This window comes from Thamnophis sirtalis, unplaced genomic scaffold (genome assembly GCF_051295495.1).
Source record: "Thamnophis sirtalis isolate CommonGarterSnake01/CBP01778 unplaced genomic scaffold, rThaSir2_p1.2 scaffold_1, whole genome shotgun sequence".
Taxonomy (NCBI): domain Eukaryota; kingdom Metazoa; phylum Chordata; class Lepidosauria; order Squamata; family Natricidae; genus Thamnophis; species Thamnophis sirtalis.
The window spans coordinates 3,727,155-3,752,517 of record NW_028261381.1 but is presented as its reverse complement, the minus strand read 5'-3'; the positions used below and the strand labels follow the sequence as shown (position 1 = coordinate 3,752,517).

The 25,363-nt window shown below is 40.5% G+C and overlaps 1 protein-coding gene across 2 annotated transcripts in view; it reads right to left on the bottom strand.

Annotated features, from left to right (window-relative positions):
• The window catches only part of KLF7 (KLF transcription factor 7), an 85,647-nt gene that overhangs the window by 35,459 nt on the left and 24,825 nt on the right, over positions 1 to 25,363 (bottom strand). For both annotated transcript variants that reach the window (XM_087706759.1, XM_087706750.1), the window contains exon 2: positions 4,866 to 5,472. In XM_087706759.1, the coding sequence (XP_087562885.1) occupies positions 4,866 to 5,472 (607 nt within the window). The remainder of the gene's footprint in view (positions 1 to 4,865; positions 5,473 to 25,363) is intronic.

The window sequence follows — 25,363 nt, the reverse complement described above, 5'->3', positions numbered from 1 at the left end:
TGATTCTGAATAAGAGAAGCCTAGGCCCTAATTGGGATTTTTTTTTCCCTATCAAATTCTGCAATAAGAAAATTTGTTCCCTACAAGTTCTTGTTTAATGATTACATTAAGATTGGAGCCAGACTAATCCTTCCACGGAAAAATCAGATTTAATTTCTAATATAATTTTTTTTCTCCTTTAAAGCATCTGCTTCCAATCTTGGATAATGACAAATTTATACACTTCCTCCTCCTGTTGTTCAATCTAAATTAATTCTCCTTCTGTCACTTAACTCACTGGCATTTGCTGAGATAGGTCTGGGGGGGAAAAAATCCCCTTTCCCTTTCGACAAGTGAAAGTGTCATCCCTTCAGAACTATTTGCCACACAAATGTGTTAAGGCTGAGGTTTTTTTTCCCCCCCTCACCTCCTTAAGTATATATTTTATAACAGATCCTTCATATAACTTAAGAAATAGGTAAGCTTTCTCCCAATTGCACATCTCACCTTCTCATAGTGCTCTCTTTCACACATATCTTTCCACATACCAAGTGACTTCTCCATTTCACTTCAGGCCAAAATCTGAATCCATCTCTTTACACATTTGTTTTTAGCAGCAAGGCTTTGGTGCAACATCAATTAGCACCAGTTCTTTAAAAAAAAAATCTTTCAGCTTATGGGGAAGAAAATTAGCTTCTTGTGATTTCTGAGTTAAATTCCTTTCTGTAGCAAAGGGTTCACTTTACCAGACAAATTTCAGATTTTTTTAATATGACAAAATCACATTAGCTATGGTGATTAGAGTGCAGTACCGCAGGCTGCTTCTGCGAGCTACTTCTGCTGACTGCAATTTGGGAGTTCAAACGTCACCAGGCTGAAGGTTGACTCAGCCTTCCATCCTTCCCAGGTGGGTGAAATGAAGGACCCAAATTGTTGGGGCTGTAAAGCACTGTAAAGCAGTATATAAACCTAAGGGCTATTGCTATTAATCATAGGAAACTATTGGAATACATCTACAAAGAAATGTCCTAAATTGAGTCTCAAAGAGGAGTCTTCCTCAACCATAAATGGAGATGTCTACTGAGCCGAGGTGGCGCAGTGGTTAGAGTGCAGTACTGCAGGCCACTTCAGCTGACTGCAGTTCTGCAGTTCGGCTGTTCATATCTCACCGGCTCAAGGTTGACTCAGCCTTCCATCCTTCCGAGGTGGGTAAAATGAGGACCCGGATTGTTGTTGGGGGCGATATGCTGACTCTGTAAACCGCTTAGAAGAGGGCTGAAAGCCCTATGAAGCGGTATATAAGTCTAACTGCTATTGCTATGTGTTCTGGGTTAAGGCTGCCACTTTCCACATGCAAAAGATGCACTCCTCAGCATGTAGGTCTCTGTCTCCCAAATAATCGATACATCCTTTTACTTTATGCCATTCCAGAGATTCCCAAATCATTGCGTCTTCTTTCAATTTTGCCTATGAAGTTCTGTGGCTTTTTCCTTGAGATTTTCCCAGACTTTTTCCAGCACTTTCCCTACAGACTATTGTGCATGGAAATGTTAAGTGTTGGCAAAACAGGACTAGTTCTGGTATTACTAGTGGTCAACCCATGCTTTTGTGAAATCTAATTGAGTTTCGCTACCTTGTCACCTCATGTGGCGCAGTGGTTAGGGTGCAGTACTGAAGAGGCCACTTCAGCTGACTGTTATCTGCAGTTCAGCGGTTCTAATCTCACTGGCTCAGGGTTGACTCAGCCTTCCATCCTTCCGAGGTGGGTGAAATGAGGACCCAGACTGTGGGGGCGATAGGCTGACTCTGTAAACCGCTTAAAGAGGGCTGAAAGCCCTATGAAGCGGTATATAAGTCTAACTGCTATTGCTAACTGCTATTGCTATGTTTGAATTACTGCATCTAGCTCTACAAGCTACAAGCAGCTAATGGGAAAAATTAAATATCAGAAACTTTTTAGACCTTCAGCTCAGTAGTCAAGAGAGCCAAATGGCTGGTAGCCATTGGCACGGTGAAGCTTGTTCACAATTGATGGTGCCTTGCAGGGACAGTTCCAAGCAACCAGGCCTGTGTTCAAAGACAACGGATCCAACAAAATAACTGCTTCCATGCCTATAATCTTGGCCTTGGGACTCTTACAATACACACCAAAACTTCCAAATCCCACCTCTAAAATATTTTTCCTCTTGGGGTTTCTGGAGCCAGTTCAACCGTCTGCTTGCATAAATAAAGCGACATTATTGTTTAGAGAGATAAGGCAGCATGAACTGAAAGGAGGAAACCATGTAAACATAAGCACAGCTGTTTGGGGTAAGAATCTGAATCCACCCAACTCAGTATCTAGTCTCCAACAGAGACCAGGTTTAACTGAAGAAGCCATAACTTCCCCAAATCTCATTCCCTCAGGAGTCATGCTCCTGGATTTTGAATATATATTTTTTGCAAATAGCCCATTTGAGTTACCTCTATTCTAAAACTGTTGCTCTGTGATTTAATGTTTCACCAGTTGCAGCCCTTAACAAGAGTTTTAGTATAGATATTTCTAATTAAAAGACTTTAATTTTTCAGAGAGAAGTATTTCACAGCATATATAGCAATAGCAATAGCAGTTAGACTTATATACCGCTTCATAGGGCTTCCAGCCCTCTCTAAGCGGTTTACAGAGTCAGCATATTGCCCCCAACAAGAATCTGGGTCCTCATTTCACCCACCTCGGAAGGATGGAAGGCTGAGTCAACCCTGAGCCGGTGAGATTTGAACAGCCGAACTGCAGAACTGCAGTCAGCTGAAGTAGCCTGCAGTGCTGCATTTAACCACTGCGCCACCTCGGCTCTATATATATCCAGTTAAGGTCTCAGAATATAGGTTTTTTTTTGACCAGGTGACTATTCAGATTGTAAATGAGGAATGGTTAATTAACTTTGGTTCACTGATGTTAACCAGAATTAATCAAACTTTGTTCTATCAAAATACACAACTATCACCATGTTAAGCATAGAGAAAGATTCTGAGTTTCTAGATATGTCTACATAGGAAGGTATTTCAAACAGGCAACCCCTTTGCACTTAGCAAGGATTTCTTGAGGATCTTACATGCTTATGTGGACATCAGAAATTGGTTCAAATGTGATACATGTATAATGTAAAGGGAATAGAGTAGAAAGAATTCTCAGTTTTGACTAGAATACCTATTTTCAAAAATCTGTTCAGCTGAGGTAACTTTAATCAAACATTCTTTCTCTGTAATATAGGAAAACACCAAGAACGGTGATTTATTCCTACAAAGCTGTCTCTAAATAAAACTGTTTGAAGTCGAATATGTTTCACACATATTCATTAGATTTATTTGTTTAGATTTGTTATGGCCACCCAACTCAAGTAGACTGTCACTGGAATAAAATGAAACTGACAGCCTAGAATAAAATCAGACGTAACGATAACAATAAAATGGGACGCGGCCCCCACAAGCATATTAAATCTAGGGTTGGGAAGAGAGCCAGGATTTAAAAGGGCCTTCCAGAACCCCGGGAGTATAAGCATCTGGGAACATTTCCAGAGGGCAGGAGGTGCAATGGAGTTTAGTTTAGTTTAGTTTTATTAAACTTGTATGCCGCCCTATTCCCCGAGGGGACTCAGGGCGGCTAACAAACTAAATAGGGAAAAGGGGAAATACAAAAAACAAAAAGACAAGACAAATACAAAAAAACAGATTAAAAAACTCATCAACAGCCGCAACAATTCGAGTGGGGCCGGGAACTCATCAGCCCCAGGCCTGCCGGAACAGCCAGGTTTTAACGGCTTTGCGGAAAGGCTGAAGGGTGGCGAGGGTCCGGATCTCCACGGGGAGATCGTTCCAGAAGGCATGCTTCCTTGATCCCACAAGATGATATTCAATTGAGGGGATCGGGTGGCAGAAAGAAAAACAGGCTGACCCTAACATAATCAGGTCCTAAGTCGCGATCAGTATAATCAGTAAAATCAGTAATAATAATGTAAAATTAACAGTAATAATTTACCTTTTGGTATGAGTAAATATAGGTGAGGGATTTTTTTCTCCCCACAAGTAGGGAGAACTGAAATGCTTATGTGCTAAAACTATGATCCATTTGAAGGCCAGAAGCAGGCTCTCATGAATGTGGCTTGATCTACAGTGAATCATAATTCTTTGAACAGGCTGGCAGGGTAGCTATCAACAAAACTAATAAAAATCTGGTCTTCGTTTCTAAACACAATTGCATTCCACCAAATAACCAGTAGAATTATAAAGCAGCTGTGACATAAAGACCATCACCCCTCATTGATAGGATCTCTAGGAGCATTAATCTTAATCTGTTTAAAAGGAGAGAATTATACTAGTGCCCAAGGAATGTAATTTAACTTCCTCAAATAGCTAAACACAATCCCCCTAATGAAAACTTTCCATGTCAAGTATTACTACTACTTACTACTACTACTACTACTACTACTACTACTACTACTACTACTACTACTACTACTTATTTGCTGCCTATCTCACTATGGGCTACTTTAAGCAGCTCATAACCATAAGAAACAAGGAAATAAAAATGAAGTTTAAACAAAAGTAAAATAATATAGCAATAAAACACGGTATGATGTATGATTATTTGTACTCTCAGTAATCTTCAAAATTCCAAGAAAATGTTATTCATATAGGAATTATAGAGCCATACATACAATTTAGCATTTTCATTGTGCAATAGAAAAATTCTCAAACTCCTTGACATAGTATGGAACCCAATGTTCCAACCCAACTTTTTATACCAAGCCTGTAACTCTTATCCTCTAAAGCTTCATTTCTGAACAAGACAAATAATAAACAAAAGGCATAAGTGTGGTTAAAGACAGCCAAGCATCTAACGCCAGTACCTGTGTGAGTCCTCTGGTGCGCTTTTAAGTGTGAGCTCTTTGTATATACTTTACGGCACCCATTGAACTGACAACGATGAACCCTCTTCTTGTTTTCCGGGGATGCGTCAGCCCCTAATCCTCCTTGTTCACTGTCACTGAGTGCGCACTTTGTTGTGTTAGCTGGTGCTATTACACCAACCTTTACAGAGCTGAGGGTGGATTTCTTTGTCACTAATTTCAGTGTAACTGTGCCATCAACTGCAGAGATAGTTTGTGAGGTTTTTCCAAGATGGCGGCTGAGTTCAGGAGAGGAAGGAGGTGTTAGTGAGGTCACTGCGTTGAGTTGGGCCTGGTTGACAGCAGCATAGCCCTCTGTAGAGGAGCTGGTAGGTTGCAGGCTGAGACAAGTCTCAGACAATAGTTTGTCCCTCGAGAGAATAATGTCCATGTTGGCATTTTTGTCACAGGTACTCATATCTACAGGTAACAAGAGTGGGTCCAATGGATGAATGCTGTCTTCTGTGCCGTGAGCAGAAGTATGAAAAAAACAGTCCAGGTCCTCCACAAAGCTTTCTGGGTTCTTCCTGGGTTCTGTTTGAAGGTAGCGTTCCAGCTCAAGGCATGTCTGTAGAAACAAAAGGAGAAAGGAGCCATCACTGGGCAGTCAAACCCAACTGCAACCATTACCAAGAAGAAAAGAGTGTCTGAATAAAGCCAGCTGCCACAGTCAGAGATAATAGAAAAGCAAATAAATAGCAGTTAGACTTATATACCGCTTCATAGGGCTTTCAGCCCTCTCTAAGTGGTTTACAGAGTCAGCATATCGCCCCCAACAACAATCTGGGTCCTCATTTTACCCACCTCGGAAGGATGGAAGGCTGAGTCAACCTTGAGCCGGTGAGATTTGAACAGCCAAACTGCAGAACTGCAGTCAGCTGAAGTAACCTGCAGTGCTGCATTTAACCACTGCGCCACCTAAGACAAAAGTTTCTGCAGCAAACACTACAGAAACGACTTCTTCCATAGAATAAGAATCCAATGGCTATTCAGCTCTGATGTGTAGAATCTAAAAATCCAGGTACAAATCTATTGGGCAAAAATATTTGCAAAAAAAGGAAGGAGGTTGAAAGCACAGGTTGCCAGTTGCCTAGCAACCGTAAGAACAATCACTTGCCAATCAAGTGATTCACAAACATTACACAAGCACTCCTTGACCAGTTCTGAAAAAAAATTCTCAACTCTTTATTTTGTTAACTACTTTGGGTATTCCTACTAGTCAGCAATGTTATAAATGTTTCAAATGAATCAATAAATATAAACTGAGAAATAAATATATAATAAAACCTCTACACTTTCTTTACAAGTTAATTCAGACTACAACTCAAGACTGAAACATGACCAGGGCACTGATAAAATCTGTACGCTCCTAGACCTCCAAGAAATTAATTTGTGATTGAGTCTACACATACAAAACACAACGTGTAATTCACGTTATGGCACACAGGGTAATTAAATAAATATATACACCCGTGATGAAGAACCTATGACACGCGTGCCTCCTGTGGCACGCGGAGCGATTTGTCAGGGCACGCGAGGCGTTGCCCTGTCAGTTGGTCAGGGCCCATGCGCACGCTGGCCAGCTGACTTTGGTCTTCTTTTGAGGCCATTTTTCGCCCTCCGGAGGCTTCCTTGAAGCCTCCGGAGCACGAAAAACCGTCCCTACGGGCAAACAGGAGCATAAGGAACATACTTTGGGTTTGCTCGTAGGGCCAGTTTGAGCCCTCCAGAGCCTTCAGGTGGCTTCCCTGAAGGCTCCGGAGGGCAAAAAAATGATCATACGAACAAACCGGAAGTCGGTTCCCTGAAGGCTCCGGAGGGCTAAAACCGGCCTTACGAGCGGAAGTTCGGTTCCTGAACTTCTGGTTTGCCCATAGGGCCAGTTTTTCACACTCCAGGGCTTCAGGGAACCTCCTGAAGCCTCCAGAGGGCTGTTTTCACCCTCCCCAGGCTCCTATAAAGCCTCTGGAGCCTGGGGAGGGCAAAAAAAGCACGTAATAATGGGGTGGAGCGCTGGTCTTGCGCGCATGCACGCTGGGGTCGTGCGCATAGCATTATGGGTGTGGCACGCCCGTGCACAATCCTCCCTGTGCTCCCCCCGCTTTTGGCATGCGAGCCAAAAAAGGTTCTCCATCATTGATATGTACCCTGTCTCCCTGAAAATAAGACCACCCCAGATAATAAGGCCAATCATGCTTTTGAGCGCATGTGCTAAAATAAGCCCTCCCCGAAAATATTGCAACACAGCCGCAGCCATGAGGTGACCACGCTCGCTGTCTCCTGCACCTCAAAAATAATAAGATCTCCCTGAAAATAAGGCCAGGTGCTTATTTCGGGGGTCAAAAGAAAATAAGGCCCTGTCTTATTACGCACACACACACAAACACACAAGTTTCATACCAAAGTAGATTAAAAAAAAACCTTTTACATAACTAGTCATGTGTGTTGCAGGGGAAAATATAATGCAAAGACTTCCAAATGTATCAAAGAACAGTATTGTTGTTTTTCTCACACATATCACAGATCATCTATGCAACTATATCACTGGGAAATACAAGCTGCTTGCAAATTCTTTCAAATGGATAAAATCAGGAGGCAATAAAATACAGAGATGTCTGAACTGTTCGCTAAAGGGCTGCAAATGTTAAGATTAGCGCAGGCAAGTAGTAGATTTAAAACCGTGTAACTATCCATTTACGTAGATTAGTCTTTCACACGATGTTTAGTTAAACCAAATTATATACAATAGAAAATTCAGTCAAATCATAGGATTCCCCACCTCCTAAACAGCCAAGTGAATAAATAATAAGCATCATGTTATCGTTTTCTCCAAGCTTCAGTATACTTTCACGGAATTTCTCCTTGTCACAACAGAAGTAACAATCACTCTGTATCTTGATGTATCCTTAGAAGAGGAAACCAGGAGGTTTTAAATGCAAAGACCATGAACCTTTGGTTAGCAAGCGTTAGATGGAAAAAAAAGATTTTCAAAGAACACTAAAAACCAGCCACAGGCCTTGTGAAGTCTCCAGATGATACGAGGCTGTCTTGGGTCAGCTGATATCCTGTGGAGAAGACAGGAGGGGAGCTGTCCCTGTAAGGCATTACTCCTTGTCGGATGACCACAGTGATCCTGACAGGCTTTAAGCCTTGTCATTAATTTTCCATAAAGAACTATTTCCGCAAGCCCCCTTTTGGGCGAGGCCCGATGCTTTGAGAAAACATGCAATTATTCTCGGATCCCACCCCCTGCAGTCTCCGCACCTGTGTCAGTTCAAGATACCAGCTGGTCAAGGCCTGCCTTCTGTCTCAGAAATAGAAAGGCACCTCATCAAACTCACCTCCCCTTAGAAGGGAAAGGGGAGGGGAAGGTGGGCCCAATCATGGAAAAAGTGTAAGTAAGCTAGCAAGCTTCCAACAGAGAAACACTTCCTTCCCTGCACCCCCCCATCCCCTGCCAGCCCAATCCCAAGATAGCAAGATTGCAATCTGAACAACAGGGGTGATGATGTCTAGCTTGAATAAACCACAACTTGCTCCCATTAGCCTCTTGGTTACTGGCAGGATACGAAGAATGCTACGTTGTTGTTTTTTTTAAAAAGAAATAATAAGTTAAAAGTGTATTATTATGTTCAAATACGAGACAACAGAATGCTAATTAAGAGGAAAGAAAATATCAATGTCTTTTTTAATCTTATGATTTCAAAGTCCAAATTACAGTATTTTTCAGGTTCCTAACAAAAAATTACTACTGGGTAATAAAACACTCTTGGACATCCTTAGCACACAGGAATATATTGTAAGTAGGAAGCTGAATAAATGTTTAAATGTATGTTTAAAATTGTATTTGTATCTGTATGTTTTACGCTTATTGCTATGTATCTTTTGTCTTTTCTTATGTTGTTGTTGTTTTTCTTTCTGTTTTTAAAGGTAATAATGTTTAATAAAAACTATTTTTTAAAAAAACACTCTTGGACATCCTTAGCATACAGGAATATATTGTAAGTAGGAAGCTGAGTAAATCTATCAAGTTCTTAAAAGTCATGTTAGTAATAGAAAAATATGCAATGTAATGTACATTAGCCAAATAGGGTATGCAATATAAAGGTGATTATGTTTTTTTTCCCCTGCACAACGCTCTGAATTTTATATTTCCCAATCCTGACAGAGAGGAATCCACACAAAATATCTGTAATGCAGAAAAAATTATCAAGGAGACATGCACGGAGATAGCTTAAAATGGCCATCTTTAGGGTGAAGAAGCAGGATTCTTTTCAAACTGATAATAACCAAAGTCTGTGAAAAAATTACTTTTGAAGTGCATAGAAAACAGTGGGACCTTGTGTGGATTACCCATTCTAGTCAATTGGGATATAAAACAATTCTGAATTAGTTGAATCCAGCTGTCTTCCATATTACTAAGCTGACTGGCACATTCAGACTCTAGGTCAGTGTTTCTCAACCTTGGCAACTTGAAGATGTCTGGATTTCAACTCCCAGAATTCCCCAGCCAGCATTCGCTGGCTGGGGAATTCTGGGAGTTGAAGTCCAGACATCTTCAAGTTGCCAAGGTTGAGAAACACTGCTCTAGGTAGTTACAATGAGAACATCTAAAGAAAACCAAACTGAAATGTAGAAAAGTGGAAGGATATGTGTGTGAGGGAGTTTCTCGTTTCTAAAGTCACCCAATTTCTCAATAATTCTGGGGAAAAAAATATAAATTGAAAATCGAAGAAACAAAACGAGCAGAAAAAATGGCCATCCCATTGAACAGACATAAGAAGGCCTCATAAAGACTTCCCACGCTAAGGGAAGAAACAAGTCTTTAAGATTTATTTAAAAGAGAACAGAGTTGGGGCTATCCAAATCTTAACAATACAGTTTTAGAGGACAGGTGCCACAACTGAAAAACTCTACTTTTAGGGTTCCATGTTTAATTGATGAGACTCAGCACGACCACTTCTCAGCTTTAGGTTTATTTGATTTATATGCTTCCCTTCTCCCAAGGACTCAGGACGGCGTACAACATTAAAAGAAACACATAATACAAAACTTAAAAAAAAAATTAGATAGGATATCCCAAACCCAATTAAAATTGACAATGACAACTTTTTTAATTCGAATTAAAATTAACAGTGATCAATAATTTGTTTTGTTTTGTCCAGGCTAGGCTGGCTTGCTGGAAAAGCCAACATTTTAGGGCACGTCGGAAGGACCGGAGGTCGGGGATTATATGAAGCTCCGGGGGCAGCTCATTCCAGCGGGAAGGCGCTCCCACAGAGAAGGCTCTCCCCCCTGGGGGTCACTAGCCAACACTGTCTGGCCGACGGCACATTGAGGAGGCCAACTCTGTGGGATCACACTGGACGATGGGAGGCTACCACCGGTAGTGGTAGTAGGTGGTCTCGCAGGTACCCTGGGCCTAAGCCATGGAGCGCTTTAAAGGTCATAATTAGTACCTTGAGTACTTTCTCAGAACTTAGGGAGGAAACTAATGAAGATAGGTTGTTCTTCAGATAACAAGGCCCCTAACCAGCCTTTTGAATTGTACCTGGAAACCTACTGGTAATTGGGCTGTTTACAAAGCAGAAACATTTTGCAGGCATACCACAGCATGCCCATAACTTCTTGTGCTCCCAAATTCTGGATCAGCTGACATTTCTGAATGGTCTTCAAGGGCAGCCCCAAATACAGCACACAATAGTCCACATGCGGACTTTTTATGTTAAATCAGTGCGACGAACTATGATACAACTTTTATAAAGTATCATCTAACCTTTTTTTTTTAATACAGAAGAGTTCCAATGTGCCTATTCAAAATCTCAGCTACTGAATAAGAAATGTTGCTCCGTTTACCACAGCTGATAGATTTAGTTGCTCGATTTAGATTCCTTCAGATGGTAATAGCCTACGTTTTCTAACATACTTCACCAGGCCATTGGGAGTGGCAATTTAACAATATCCGAGGTGTAATGCCTAAATTATTCTTGTACTAAATTATGGTTGCAGTGTGATGGAAAATTGCCTCTGTATCCATACAGAGATTAAAATGTTAATTGTTACACTAGTTCATTCAAAGTGAACTGGTAGTTGAGCTGTTACTTTTGCCGTATAATCGCTACTGTCTTCAATCTTATCTTTATTTGGTTTATGGCAGCATCAAACATCATTAATATGCTTCTGTTTTTTGAGAATTGGTTTTATGCAGACAGGTATTCAGTTTAGTGGTTCAGTGCTTTAGAACCAACCTTATTAAATCAAAGTTGACTCTTAAAGAGTGGGGGGAGAGAAGTTCATACTAAATGCTATTGTATTCTCACAACAAAGGCACACAGCACAGCAGGAAACAGACACACACACACAAGCCTAAGGAGAAGCAAAAGAAGAGCTGTTATTAATATGAAAGCCAGTGCTGAACAAAAGATCCCTCAAGATAAATAATGCAGCACAGCTGCTACAGCATAAAGAGAAATTGATAAATGTTATTCATTGCCAGTCACTATTTGAAGACAGGGAGAAGATTGTCCAATAAACAGAAACTATAATTGGGCTTCTTAATTTCCTAGTCTAAAAAAAAAAGGTTCTTAGCACTTCTGGAGTATATTATAAATCTATCCAATTCATCAGGGATGCAGTGTTGGAAGGATAATCTATTCCCACCCTTTGCTGATGTAGTAAGCCTACTCTTACTGTATTCAGTAAGTAAGCTATACAACCTCTACTTAAAAACTGTTAATGAGAGAAAATCCACCACCTCCCAGAACATTGTATTCCTCTATTAAAAAAATGTGTACCATCAGAAAATTCTTGGTTCCAATTCTTTTTACTATAATTTGAATCTTTCAACTGAGATTTTTCTTCCTTTTAGATTTATAAAAAAATCAATGTATTCTCCATGCAGAAGCTTTTCAAATATTTTAAAGTAGTGCTTATTTCATCTCTTAATCATCCAAGTTCTTTCAAGAAAGCTCTTCTAAAGCTTTCTTGATTATATTAGAGCATCAGCCCTTTACATCTTTGTAATTCTCCCCTAGATGAATATGTTGTATTATGCTAGAACTAGACACAATACTCCAGCTGAGCAAATACCTACAGCTGAGCAGTGTAACAGCTTCTCAACACCATACTATTTGATGTAGCCTAGGATACTTTAATCTTTTTAGCTGCTGGATCACCCATTAATTCATATTTAGTTGTTAAAACCTTTGGGTCAGATTTGTATACGCTGCTGTCAAGTCATCTTGTATTTCCACATTGATTTTTCCCAGATCAATGTAGACCTGAATTATCTCTGTGAAATTTGTTTTGCAAATTTTGCCCAATTCTCAGCATCAAGATAATCTTGAATCTCACTTTTCCCCCCCAAAGGTAATCTTCTTTTCAGTTTGGGTCACCAGGATATTTAATGACAGTTCTCTCTATCCCTACAATACTAAAACCAGGGCAGAGCCCCTATTCCACTCAGAATGCTAGAATTTACCTTTTAGCATTCTTTCAGTAACTACTAACCACTTTAACACAGTTTACTAGTATGCGAGTGAGAACATTTTAGTGAAAGTCATGTTAAAGAGTAGAGTAGAATGGAGTGGAGTGGAGTATGGTAGGGTAGGAATAGTTCTTTATTGGACAAGTGTGTAGTATTCAAAGTATTGAATTAGTATTACTATTCAAAGCTATCAGCTATTAAAGATTAAGATTAAGATTTAGTTTATTTGTATGCCGCCCTTCTCCGGGAGGGACTCAGGGCGGCGAACAACTCAAGGGGAAAAGAGGATACAAAGACAATACACGTAATTAAAATACACAAGAGTCATACAGCCATACAAGTCGAGAGGGGAGGGGAGCTCATCAACCCCAGGCCTGCCGGCACAGCCAGGTTTTGACGGCTTTCTGGAAGGCCTGGAGAGAGGTGAGGGTCCGAATCTCCGTGGGGAGTTCATTCCAAAGGGCCGGAGCTGCTACAGAGAAGGCCCTCCCCCGGGTAGTAGCCAGATGGCATTGGCTGGTAGACGGAACCCGGAGGAGGCCGACCCTGTGCGATCTAACGGGTCTATGGGAGGTAATTGGCAGCAGGCGGTCTCTCAAGTACCCAGGTCCAATACCATGAAGGGCTTTATAAGTTACGACTAGCACTTTGAAGCGTATCCGGAGACCGATCGGTAGCCAGTGCAGCTCGCGGAGGATTGTAAACAAGATCGTTTACATTTTCTTTTTTCTTAAGAAACCCAATCCATAGTCGCTCTTTGTAATTATTATCTGGCCCTGACTGGCATTGAACTGTAGAGGCTGGAGCCATTAAAAGATGGTACCTGATGGATCAAAGCCTGAAGCTTAATATATCATATAATGTGTTAAAAGTACAGGTGACTGCCTCGTACAGCAACTGTTTGCATTTAGAGTAGTGATGGAAAAATTACTTTGTGAACAATCCTTGCATTTATGCCCTTTGCTGGTCTGTACAGCTGAAGTCAAACGGTAGATATAGTCATGGTTTCACTTATCAAGTTGCCAGTCCTAATTATGGTCACTAAATGGGGTACCTGAAAAGAGAAAAAGAATGATGATGTCCAATTCAGGGAAGAATCTTTCTGAGATGGTTCTTAAGATAAAGCTCCAGCTTCAGGATGGAGGAAAAGCTGATGACAAAACTACTAACGTTGAACAGAATATAATCAGATTTTACAACATCTACAGAAATTAATCATATCTTTTAAGATTATCCATTGCATTTACAGTAAACATTAAATGCAACATCAGAAAAACGAAGCAACAGAAATCAGTACTAAAAAAGAAAGAGGACAAATTCATCTCTCCTTTCCTCCATGAGTGACTAGATCCACAAGTGGGAAGAAGTAAACGGCATTGGGCATCTTTCTCTTAAGTAGCCATATGTTCTTCCTCAACACATGTTCAACGTTTACCAGCGTGACTGAGAAACAGATGCAGAAAATTGAAAAAAAAAAAACTTAAGGCTCTTTTGCTCTCGTATCCAGCATGAGGCTGTAGACCTTAAGCACCTTGGACAGCTACAATTTTATATTCTTAAATTTTGTATTGTGTCCTTACCTTTGGGGTAACCCACAGGTCTCATGGTATGCTTAAAGATGTTAAGATGGAGAAAATAAATAGATTGCAGTTATCTAACTACTGCAGACAGATTTAAAAACTGTTGATGAGCTGGAATTCTCAGCTTGCCAAACATTTTATGTATCTCAAGGCTGTCCCCACACTCTCGATTCTGCAACTCTGAAAATTCCACCTAAAAAGTTATGGAAATTACATTGTTTCTAAAGGACTCATTGGAGTATGGTTATATACCTAAAAAATCTATAAGAGCAGAGAATGGAGGATTAACCATTTTCTTTTTTTTAATATACAAAAGCGCACACGGGACAAAAATTGTTTCAGAAAATAAACAAAATCCTTGGATTTTCTAAATTTTAAAAAGTTCGTTGCAAATGTAACATGTTGGAATGAACCATGATAAAGTTGATCCAAATATATTTCTCTTTCTAAAACCAAAATGGAAATCAAAATTCCTTCAATAAGTCTAAGGCTTTCTGATTTGAGGATTATGTTGTTGATTATTGTCTACATCAGTGGTTCCCAAACTTGGCAACTTTAAGACTTGTGGACTTCAACGCCCAGAATTCTCCAGCCAGCAGAGCTCTGCTGGCTGGAGAATTCTGGGAGTTGAAGTCCACAAGTCTTAAAGTTGCCAAGTTTGGGAACCACTGGTCTACATCATCAAAAAAGTGGTATCTAGTTATTTGAGGGGGGGGAGGTTAAACCAACCAGCCAACCAATCCCCCCATAAAAGCAGTTTTCTGTAATTATGTGGCTTTGTTTTACCATAACTACCCAAATGGCTTTTGAGGCAATAAAATATTCAGCAACCTTCCTTCTCTTTATTTAAACACCATTACCATAATGTAGAAACCCAAATATGGAGACAAGCAACAGACAAAATACATCAACAAGCATTCTCAACAGCTCTCTTACGCATTTACTACTACTCCCATTTTTCTGCCTTGCATTTCAGAGTCTAATAGTCCATTTAAGGCAATAGCTTTTGTCAATTAATAACGGCAGAAACATTTGTTCTTGTGAGAAATACTACAGAACACATTATGCAGATAGAATATATGGAACAATAGAAAAAGAAAGGAAGGGAAGAAGGAAGGAAAGGAGGGGAGGAAGGAAGTAGAGAATGGAGGGACGAAGGAATGGAAAGGAGTGGAGGGTAGAAGAGAGAGGAAGAGAAGGAGAGATAGTAGGAGAGCTAGAAGAAGTGTGGAGGAGAGGTAAGGGAAGAAAAAAGAGGTAAGGAGAGGTGGGTGGAAGGGAGAGAAAAAGAAGGAGGGAGGAAGAAAAAGAAAGAGAAGGTAGGAAGGAGAAGAAAAAGGGTAGGAGTAGGGAAGAGGTAAGGGAAGGAAGAAGGGGATGGAGAGGAGGAAGGAAGTAGAGAAGGAAGGGAGGGAGAAAAGAAAAGAAAGAGAAAACATGGTGGTGTCATAGCAGGTGCGAAGGATGGTAAACAAAACATTTCAAACTATACCTTATAACCTTTCAAATGGAATAATAATAATAATATAAGAATGGCAAAGAAAAAGAATAATAATGTGAATGTATACCTATAACTGTATGTAAAAGAATAAATGACAGTAAAAATATAAAGCATAATATAGGTAAATAATATTTGGTCATAAGTAGCTAAGTATAATTAAATAAAGAATTGTACATAAAAATGGATAACGAACAAGGAGACTATGAACGCAAGATAGAAATGTATAGTAGGGAAAACACTAACTGCAAAGAAACCGATTCAGAACTGCGATATGATATATGATGGAACTTCTTGTTCCTATGTTGTTTTTAAGTTATGTGTTTGTTTCTGTTGATGTGCTTATGTGTTTAAAATAAAAATTTATTCAAACAAAAAAAAAGAATATATGGAATCTCTTATCTGCAAATTCTCAGATCATCTGCATAGTAATACGACAAAAACCTGCTTTAATTTCTAATGAATTGTATACAGCTGATGTTGCATGTGATCCACATCCCCAGGCTTGTTTATCCAACCCATGGTAACTATTACTACTCCTTACCACCGCAACCTTGTAGCTGGTACCCATACTTAACTTTTTTGGTGAATGAAAGCTACAACTAGTGGATGAAGCCAAGGCATTCAAATGGGCATGGTAGAGATTTCCAAAGCTTTTTCTCCTTTGATTTTAGGAGAAGCTGAGGATATTTTTTTTAATTCCAAGCAATCTCACTTTGGAGCTTACACTCAAGTGAATTTTGGTTACTGAATGTGATGGGAATGTTTAGTTCCGGCTAGCAATCTACTGTAGCAACTACACTCTAAATTAATTGCATTCCAAGCCATTGATTAGGTACTATTTTATTTTGTAAAAAAATAGAAGGATTCAGATGTCATTTATAACTTCACTTTCAACTAACTTCCATCTATGATTTATATTCTAAATCACGGATCTCCAAACTTGGCAACTCCAAGCATGGCTGGCTGAGGAATCCTGGAAGTTTTAAAGTTGCCGGAGAGTTCTAAATTAATTAAATATTGGAGCAAATATGTTATCTCACAGTGGCCCTTAAGTGTATATAAATGGGGTGAAATGCTCTGAAGTCTGCTACTGATTTGCTTTGTGAGCACATATGCACCACAGGAGCTAAGAAGCCTCTTCTGAGTCTGCAATGGTAAATAGAACAGTGGGGGGGAGGGAGATAATAGCTGTGCGATTTAGATTCTCTAGAAAGCAGGATTTCCTACTTTCTAGCGAATATAAATCATGCAGCACAGCTGACTGTCGCGCAGCTGATCATCAGAACTATTTCTTTTTTTACTATTTTTTTACTACCGGTTGAGGCGAACCAGCCCAAACAGATAGCATTTCACCCCTCTGTATATAAATTGTATGTAACATACAAAGGCATAGTTCCCTCGCATATTAATTGCTCAATATGCTGCAGTGGCTAAATATTTTTTCCCTTAATGCTTTTATATAGGTGCTTCTGAAATATTTAGTCCAAGGCAAAATAAAAAATAAAAAAAATCAGTAACCAGGGGATTTTATGAAGAAGCCTCAAGAATATTACAGAATAGTGAATGGTGCTTGGAATGGAGCTTTGATTTTTAAACAATTATTTGATTGCATGGATTTTGGGGGAGTTGGGGTGCAAAATGACATGAATTAATGTACATATACATATACATAAGTGGTGGGTTTCAAAATTTTTTAGAACCTCTTCTGTAGGTGTGGCCTGTTTTGTGGGAGTGGCTTGCCAGCCATGTGACCAGGTGGGAGTGGCTTGCATAAGTGGTGGGTTTCAAAAATTTTTAGAACCTCTTCTGTAGCTGTGGCCTGTTTTGTGGGAGTGGCTTGCCGGCCATGTGACCAGGTGGGAGTGGCTTGCTGGCCATGTGACTGTGTGGGTGTGGCCAACTTGTAAAATGTGGTGAAACTCACTTAACAACGCTCTTGCTTAGCAACCAAAATGTTGGCTCAGGAACTCTGGCATTTGAAGCACGCAAGTCTTAAAGCTGTCAAGTTACAAGACCCTCGCACCACTAACACTTTAGACAAAAAAAACTCCAGGGGTGTTCAAACTTGACAGCTTTAAGACTTGTGGACTTCAACTCCCAGAATTCCTCCTCTCGCTCTTCATCTTGATGATGTGCGGACGGGCGGGGGGAAGGGAGCTGGAACCGGTTCTAAACGGCACTGTAGATTTGTGGAACCTCTTCTATAGAAGGGATTAGAACTGGCAGGAACCCACCCCTCATATACATATACATATACATATATACATACATACATTAATTCATGTCATTTTGCACTCCAACTCCCCCAAAATCCATGCAATCAAATAATTGTTTAAAAATCATAGCTTCTAACTGGAACCACCAGTTTAAGAATCCTTTCAGACGCTATTAATCCAACCTCCCACATCATCCATGTTTTCATTATCATTAGAAAAACATGTTAAATATTAGGGTAGTGGTAAAGATAAACCCCAGATGAAAGCAAGATTCCTCTTGTGCCATCAGATATGGGTACCTGTGAGATAGCAACCCCCCAAAGAACATGGGCCTCACAGAGAAAATGTTGTACCGCTAGTTAGTGGGAATTAGATTCTAGGAATGTGAGCAGCAATCAATAGAAACACAGAAAGGGCATCAGCTTCTATAGTGACCCTCAGACTCCATTTATTAAAGCAGTGTTTCTCAACCTTGGCAACTTGAAGATGTCCGGACTTCAACTCCCAGAATTCCCCAGCCAGCAAATGCTGGCTGGGGAATTCTGGGAGTTGGAAGTCCAGACATCTTCAAGTTGCCAAGGTTGAGAAACACTGTTTTAAAGCATTCTTTACATCAAGAGATAAAATAAATGGAAAATTAGCAAAACAAAGGAATATCTTTTAGCAATACCCGTATTTCAAGAATTTATCTGGATCCATGGGACTCAAGAGAATAGCCCAATGTTTCATTTGGTAGCTTAGCAACTTGTCCAAAAAAATCAAAAAAGGAAAACTGAAGGTGAAGAAAGTATTTTTTTTGGGGGGGGGGGGACGACAAGATGGCATTGACAACTTGTGAAAATGGCTATTTTGTGACTAGCCTTGATCTCTATGTCAGCCAGAAGACTTGGTCTAACCTTGCACTAAAATCAAAGGAGAAACTGTTGACAAATAAGATAACTAAAGAAAGAAATAGCATATATATTAAAGATTACTTCAGTGACCCCGTACCAATTTCGGTATATAGATTTAAAATGAAATCCTGTATTTACTTACCTACAATTTAGCGAGGCAAACTTTTAAGTTTATTATGTTTGTGTGTATATTGCTTTTCGTTTGTCATTTTCAATGGTGTTATAACTTGTTAATAGCCCACCGTCACTATAGCGATATAGGAAGACATATGAATTTAAATGAATAAATAGGATTGCACAATGAAAACTACACTGCTTTTTTCCAAATAAGGGGGCCATTGGGTATTGGAAGGGTATAAATTCAATTGCCAGTAATATCTGTTGGATATAATTGTAAATATATAATTTAAGGCGTTTCGGTGGCAATACATTCAGCTGGGTCAATCCTAGAGAAAAATGTTGGTCCACGTGTCATTGTGGTATCTATCGTAGCAAGCATATTTTGATTAGAGAAAGCTCTTCTATCTTTCTCAGAAATCCCTCTGAGACATTATACAATGAATTAAGGAAAATAAAGATTAGATCTGTTGTGGGAGATAATAGATAAAATACAGTGTGCTAAAGCAGCGTGCTAAAGTAAAGGAAACACAATGCTTAATATTTTTCCCTAAAGTCTCACATGTTGCGGAAGATAAACCTTTTTCCTCCACTCCCCAAAATGGTAATTTGTAGGGTTTATTAGAGAATTTTATAGTATCTTAAAAGCTTAATCCCTACCCCTGATGCTGCTGATTTCGTGGAAAGCACTAGAGAAATGTAAGCATCTTTTGGTGCAATGCCAGAGTGTGGTTGGTATTTAGAAGCATCTTGTAGATTTTGAGTAGCCTTTATTAATAGACTATGACTTTATATTTAAAGAACAATTCTAATAGAATTTTCAAATATGGATTCTTTGACAAACGGCAAGGAGGCCTTCATCATTCAAACAACATTGATTATGAAATGAATGCTGTGACATAAGTGGAAGGGTGTAATTATATATGCCCAGATAATTAGATGCAGCTTGTGGACTTGATAGTAAATTGAAGAAATTAGGAAAAATAATGAATTAGAATAAAATCCAGCCTGCATTTCTGTATTATGTCATTTCCCATAGTGAAATGGAAAATTCTTTTACCATTTATGCCACAATTTAAGGCTGCATTTCAATATGAATATCTTTGACTTGAGTTTCTGAATTTTATATAACTATGTAAGCCTTAGAAGACTTCAATTACAATTACGTTAAAATATTTATACAATAGCTAAATCTATTTTAGTAACTTTTCCATAAACTAAAAATTATTATTAAATGAACTAAGTAAATTTATCTTCCTCTATCTTTCAACAAATAAAATGTAGGTCAGCTAAATAATATTCACGATTATCATCTTTACTATTTGGCTGGTTGAAACAATCTCAACTTCCAGCAGAAATAGTATTAGGTAAACTTCTGTAATTTTTTCAGTTACTTCAATTATTTATCATACATTTCCTCATGATGATGACAGAGAGGATGACTCACTAGAATATCTGGTGATATCAAAATTTGTCCAGCGTATATCAGACAAAATACCCACTTGTATTTTGTCTGATGTACCTCGGACAAACTTTGATATCACCAGGTATTCTAAAGAGTAACATTGCCCATTTTAGGCTGACAACTGTATGACTCCAAATTAAAATGTTTACTGTTTATTAAATTTATAGGCCGCCCAATCCCGAAGGACTCCGGGCGGCTTACAGAAACAGAAGTTAAGAGAAATTAAAAACAGATAAAAACACAACAAATTTAAAAAGACACAACATGCACCCAATCTAAGCGGGGCTGGACCTCAATCCAGAGGTCAACAGCCCCAGGCCTGCCGGAACAGCCAGGTTTTAATAGCTTTGTGGAAGGCCATGAGAGTGGGTAGGGTCTGGATCTCTGGGGGTAGCTCATTCCATAGGGCCGGAGCAGCAACAGAGAAGGCCCTGCTCCGAGGCGTCGCCAGCCGGCATTGTCCAGCTGATGGCACCTGGAGAAGGACCATCCTGTGTGTTCTTATCGGTCTTAGGGAGGTGTGCGGCAGAAGACGGTGTCGAAGATATCCGGGTCCTAAGCCATGTAGGGCTTTAAAGGTGACAACCAGCACCTTGAATCGTGCTCGGAGACCAATAGGAAGCCAGTGCAGCTTGCGGAGGATAGGTGTAATATGGGTGTACCTAGGTACACCCAGTATCGCTTGCGCGGCTGCATTTTGGACTAATTGTAGTCTCCGAACACTTTTCAGGGGCAGCCCCAAGTAGAGCGCATTACAGTAATCCAGTCTTGAGGTGATGAGGGCGTGAGTGACTGTTTGCAGTGCCTCCCGGTCCAAATAGGGCCGCAACTGGTGCACCAGGCGAACCTCGGCAAAGGCCCCCCTGAAATGAAGTGTGTCTTTGAGCATCCACCATTTTCCAGAGTTCATTATGCTAGTTCTGATAATTATATTGCTATAATAATTAGTATTTCGTCATAATAGCAATAGCAGATTTTTATATACCGCTTCATAGGCCTTTCAGGCCTCTCTAAGCGGTTTACAGAGAGTCAGCATATTGCCCCCAACAACAATCCGGGTCCTCATTTTACCCACCTCGGAAGGATGGAAGGCTGAGTCAACCCTGAGCCGGTGAGATTTGAACCGCTGAACTGCTGATCTAGCAGTCAGCCTGCAGTGCTGCACTTAACCACTGCGCCACCTTGGCAATCTCCAATCCCATCCAGTTCAAAGTTCAACTTTCATATTTGAAGCATAACGCTTCCTCTACTTAAAATAGATTTCAAAACTGCTAAAGGTGAAGACCTCTCTTTCCTCTTCTTACGGGCTAGGCATCTCAGCAGCTGGAAATTTAACGGAAAAGGATGCAGTTAAACTTATAAAAATAATTATTCGCAATTGTATTTCATATTATGCTTGGATATCCTTTTCTGATCATTAACCACTAGCTGATTTTACAGTTATTTATAATCCCTTTGGGCTCTCAACTGCTCCAGCTAGTTATTAAATGAGAGTGTGTTCTGACCCCCCACCTTGTCCGTTCAGAAACGAAAGCCAAACAGAACGTTCAAAGGAATGCTTTTTATCAATCCCGGCTCTTGCTGGCTGCGAGCCCAAAATAAACACAGATAAATGCTCTGGCAAAAGTCCTCACTCATAAACTACAACAAAACAGGATTATATAAATCAAGTCACTTATCCAAGTGCTTTTCTCGATGGTTGCACACGAACGGAGAACGTCGACTAGAACAGAAACGGAACGTTGACTTCTGCAACCAGGGCGTGGCACCATCAGTCTTTTATATGCAGGAGGAAATCCTAACAAGCAACAGCTGCTCGTTATCATCTCCTGTGAGTCCTCAATTGGTCGGTCAGCCCTTCTCCTGCGTGCATCCCAAAACAACTCAGAGGAGGTTTCTGTGTCAGCCTTTCTTGTCTCCTCCCCACTGATCCAAGGCTCTCAACTAGTCTCTCTGAGCCCTGCTCAGAGTCAGAACCCTGTCCAGGGCCCTCCGCCTTCTCCAGGCCTGATTCATAGGGTCCCTCGCTGTCAGAGTCTGATAGCAGCTCCAAAGGCTTCTGCCGAGCCACAACACGAATGTGTGTGTAACAGGGAATGGATATCATTATCATTATCATGAAGAGAGTCCTATGCTGTTCTTATACATTCTGCACTTGCTTAGTTGGTTCCACCACAAAACCGCGTTTGACTAAAGCGCGCTCGACGAAACCGCGTAGCTGACGTCATCAACAGGGCGACAACAGCATGGAGACAGAAGCACGCTGTAAACGCTAAACCTAAAATTAACCCCTAAACCTAAACCTAACCCCCCAAAACCTAATCCTAAACCTAACCCTAAACCTAACCCTTAACCTAACCCTAAACCTAATCCTAACCCTTAACTTAACCCTAAACCTAACCCTAAACCTAACCCTAAACCTAACCCTTAACTTGAATTGGCTTGCTTTCAAAGCACTATTTAAAGAGCCCTTCTTTCTCCGCGCTCGCTGTTGTTGCCCTGTTGATGACGTCAGTGACGCGGTTTAATCGGGCACGGCTTAGTCGAGTGCGGTTTTGTCGTGCCACGGCTTAGTTTATCTATTCTGGAGTACTGTTTGTCTGGCAGCTAAATTTGCATGAGTGAGCTAGACATTGACAGCATCTTCATCACTAACTGGTAGTTCATATGGATAGCCAAGTTAAAACACCAAACAAGGTCTACAAACAATTTATATGAGCTATATCTAAGGAGGGACCAGGTCCCAATAATGTCTTGGCCTACACAATGCCAGATCATTGATAGTCCTTACTTTTACACTCCAGCGTGAAAAACTAAGATCCTCATGTTCTTTTCATTGCCTTTATTAGCTTAACAAATAAAGTCTCTATTTTTGGCTCATTGATGCAATTCCTACTCTGCTTACACAGAAATTGCATGCATCGGGAGGGGGTGCGTATGCGTGGGGGCAGTGTGGCGCCCCCCACATCCCGTTTTTGGTCCGAGGCTTCAGGGACGCCTGGTAGGCCCAAAATGGGGCACACGCATGCATGGGGTGCGGAGGGGGGGTTGTCACGCACACATTGCATTATGGGTGTGGGCACATGCATGAGCGCTGTTGCACGCACAACCACACGCACACTTTCGGCACGCAGCGACAAAAAGGTTAATCATCACTGATCTAGGAGCCCCACTAAACTCAGCCAGCCATCCTTCTGGGTTATATATACAACTTTAGACACAGAATTCTGGACTTCCGTGGGGAAGTATGGTGAATTAAAGGCAGCTCTGAGAAAGCAGAATGGAAATCCATGGCAAAGCAGTTAGCAATAGCAGTTAGACTTATATACTGCTTCAGAGGCCTTTCAGCCCTCTCTAAGCAGTTTACAGAGTCAGCATATCAAGACCAAGGAATCAGTGAGTAGACTAGTTCCTTGGAATCTCTCTGGATAATAGCAATAGCAATAGCAGTTCGACATATACCGCTTCATAGAGCTTTCATTCATTCATTCATTTATTTATTTGCCTTTGGAGACAGCCCTCTCTAAGCGGTTTACAGAGTCAGCATATTGCCCCCAACAACAATCCGCGTCCTCATTTTACCCACCTCGGAAGGATGGAAGGCTGAGTCAACCTTGAGCCGGTGAGATTTGAACCGCCGAACTGCAGTTAGCAGTCAGCTGAAGTGGCCTGCAGTACTGCACCCTAACCACTGCGCCACCTCAGCTCTAGGTGGATAAGGTGAGGATAAGGTGAGGAGAGGGCACAAGATCACTCACAAGTGTTTCAGATGCTGCTCTTCCGTTCACATAAAGTTGGTTTATTTGATCAAGGTTAGAATAAGATACATTTTATTGTTACAAATCTGACAAATCTTTTTGCTGATATCTGGAGTAAAAGGCTGGTGCTTCATGTAGTCGTCTATAGATAAGGGAAGGGATATGGGACAAAGACATTTTCGTTTGTAACCTTACAGGGGGTGGAGATCTCCCAAATGTGTTTATAGTAGTTGTGATGAAGGTTGGAAATGTCTTCTTCATCTATTTTTATTATAGTTTGTGTTAATTTTTACCATTATAATAAAGAAAATACAAATGAATGAAAATGTAATAAAAATATTCTAAAAGAGAAAGGAAGGCATGAATTCTAGTATCATTAGCTGGCAAGCCCAATGTGTACAATAATATATACACTCTATATCAGTGTTTCTCAACCTTGGCTACTTGAAGATGTCCGGACTTCAACTCCCAGAATTCCCCAGCCAGCGAATGCTGGCTGGGGAATTCTGGGAGTTGAAGTCCGGACATCTTCAAGTTGCCAAGGTTGAGAAACACTGCTCTATATAGTCTTAGCTAACATAATCTAGTTACAGTCATACAATAACACTGTGAAAACGGTTCTGCTTTTTACTTCTCCTTGTCTGCAATACTATAATCAGAATTGTGCACTTCATTGCAGAGTAAAGATCTTGGCAGGCTGGCAATCATCCAGGAAAGATCAACAGAAATTGCTGAGGTTAGGAAAACAGCTATTTCTAGAGAAATCGTAAAGCATTTTCTAGTTACCTTGTGACAATGCCTAGAGATCTCATTGCAGTTCATTTCCTGACGACATTAAAATATCGGTCCAAATTCTGACAGCCCAACAAAACTCATGTATTCATGTAAGTCATATTCCTCAGGTTAGGTTTTATAACAGAACTCATTTACATTTAACCAATTCCACCTAAGTGAATAAGAGTTTATGTCTCAAAATGGTTACTGGACAGAGGTGGGTTCCTACCAGTTCGCACTAGTTCGGTAGAACCGGTTCGTCAAATCTACCGAACCGTTTAGAAGAGGTTCCACCAGTGGACCCGGAAAGCAGGCCACACCTACAGAAGAGGTTCCAAAAAATTTTGAAACCCACCACTGACACACACACACAGAGACTCACACAGAGAGAGAAAGAGAAAGAAAGAGAGAGAGAGAGAGAGAGAGAGAGAGAGAAAGAAAGAAAAAAAGAAAAAGAGAGATGAAAAAAAGGAAAAGGGGACAGAGAGACAAAAGGAAGGAAAGAAAGAGAGAGAGAGAGAGAGAGAGAGAGAGAGAACACATGGCCAGCAAGCCACTCCCACCAGGTCACATGGCCGGCAAGCCACGCCCACAAAGGAGGCCACACCCACAGAGTAGGTTCGAAATTTTTTTGAAACCCACCACTCACACACACACACACACACACAC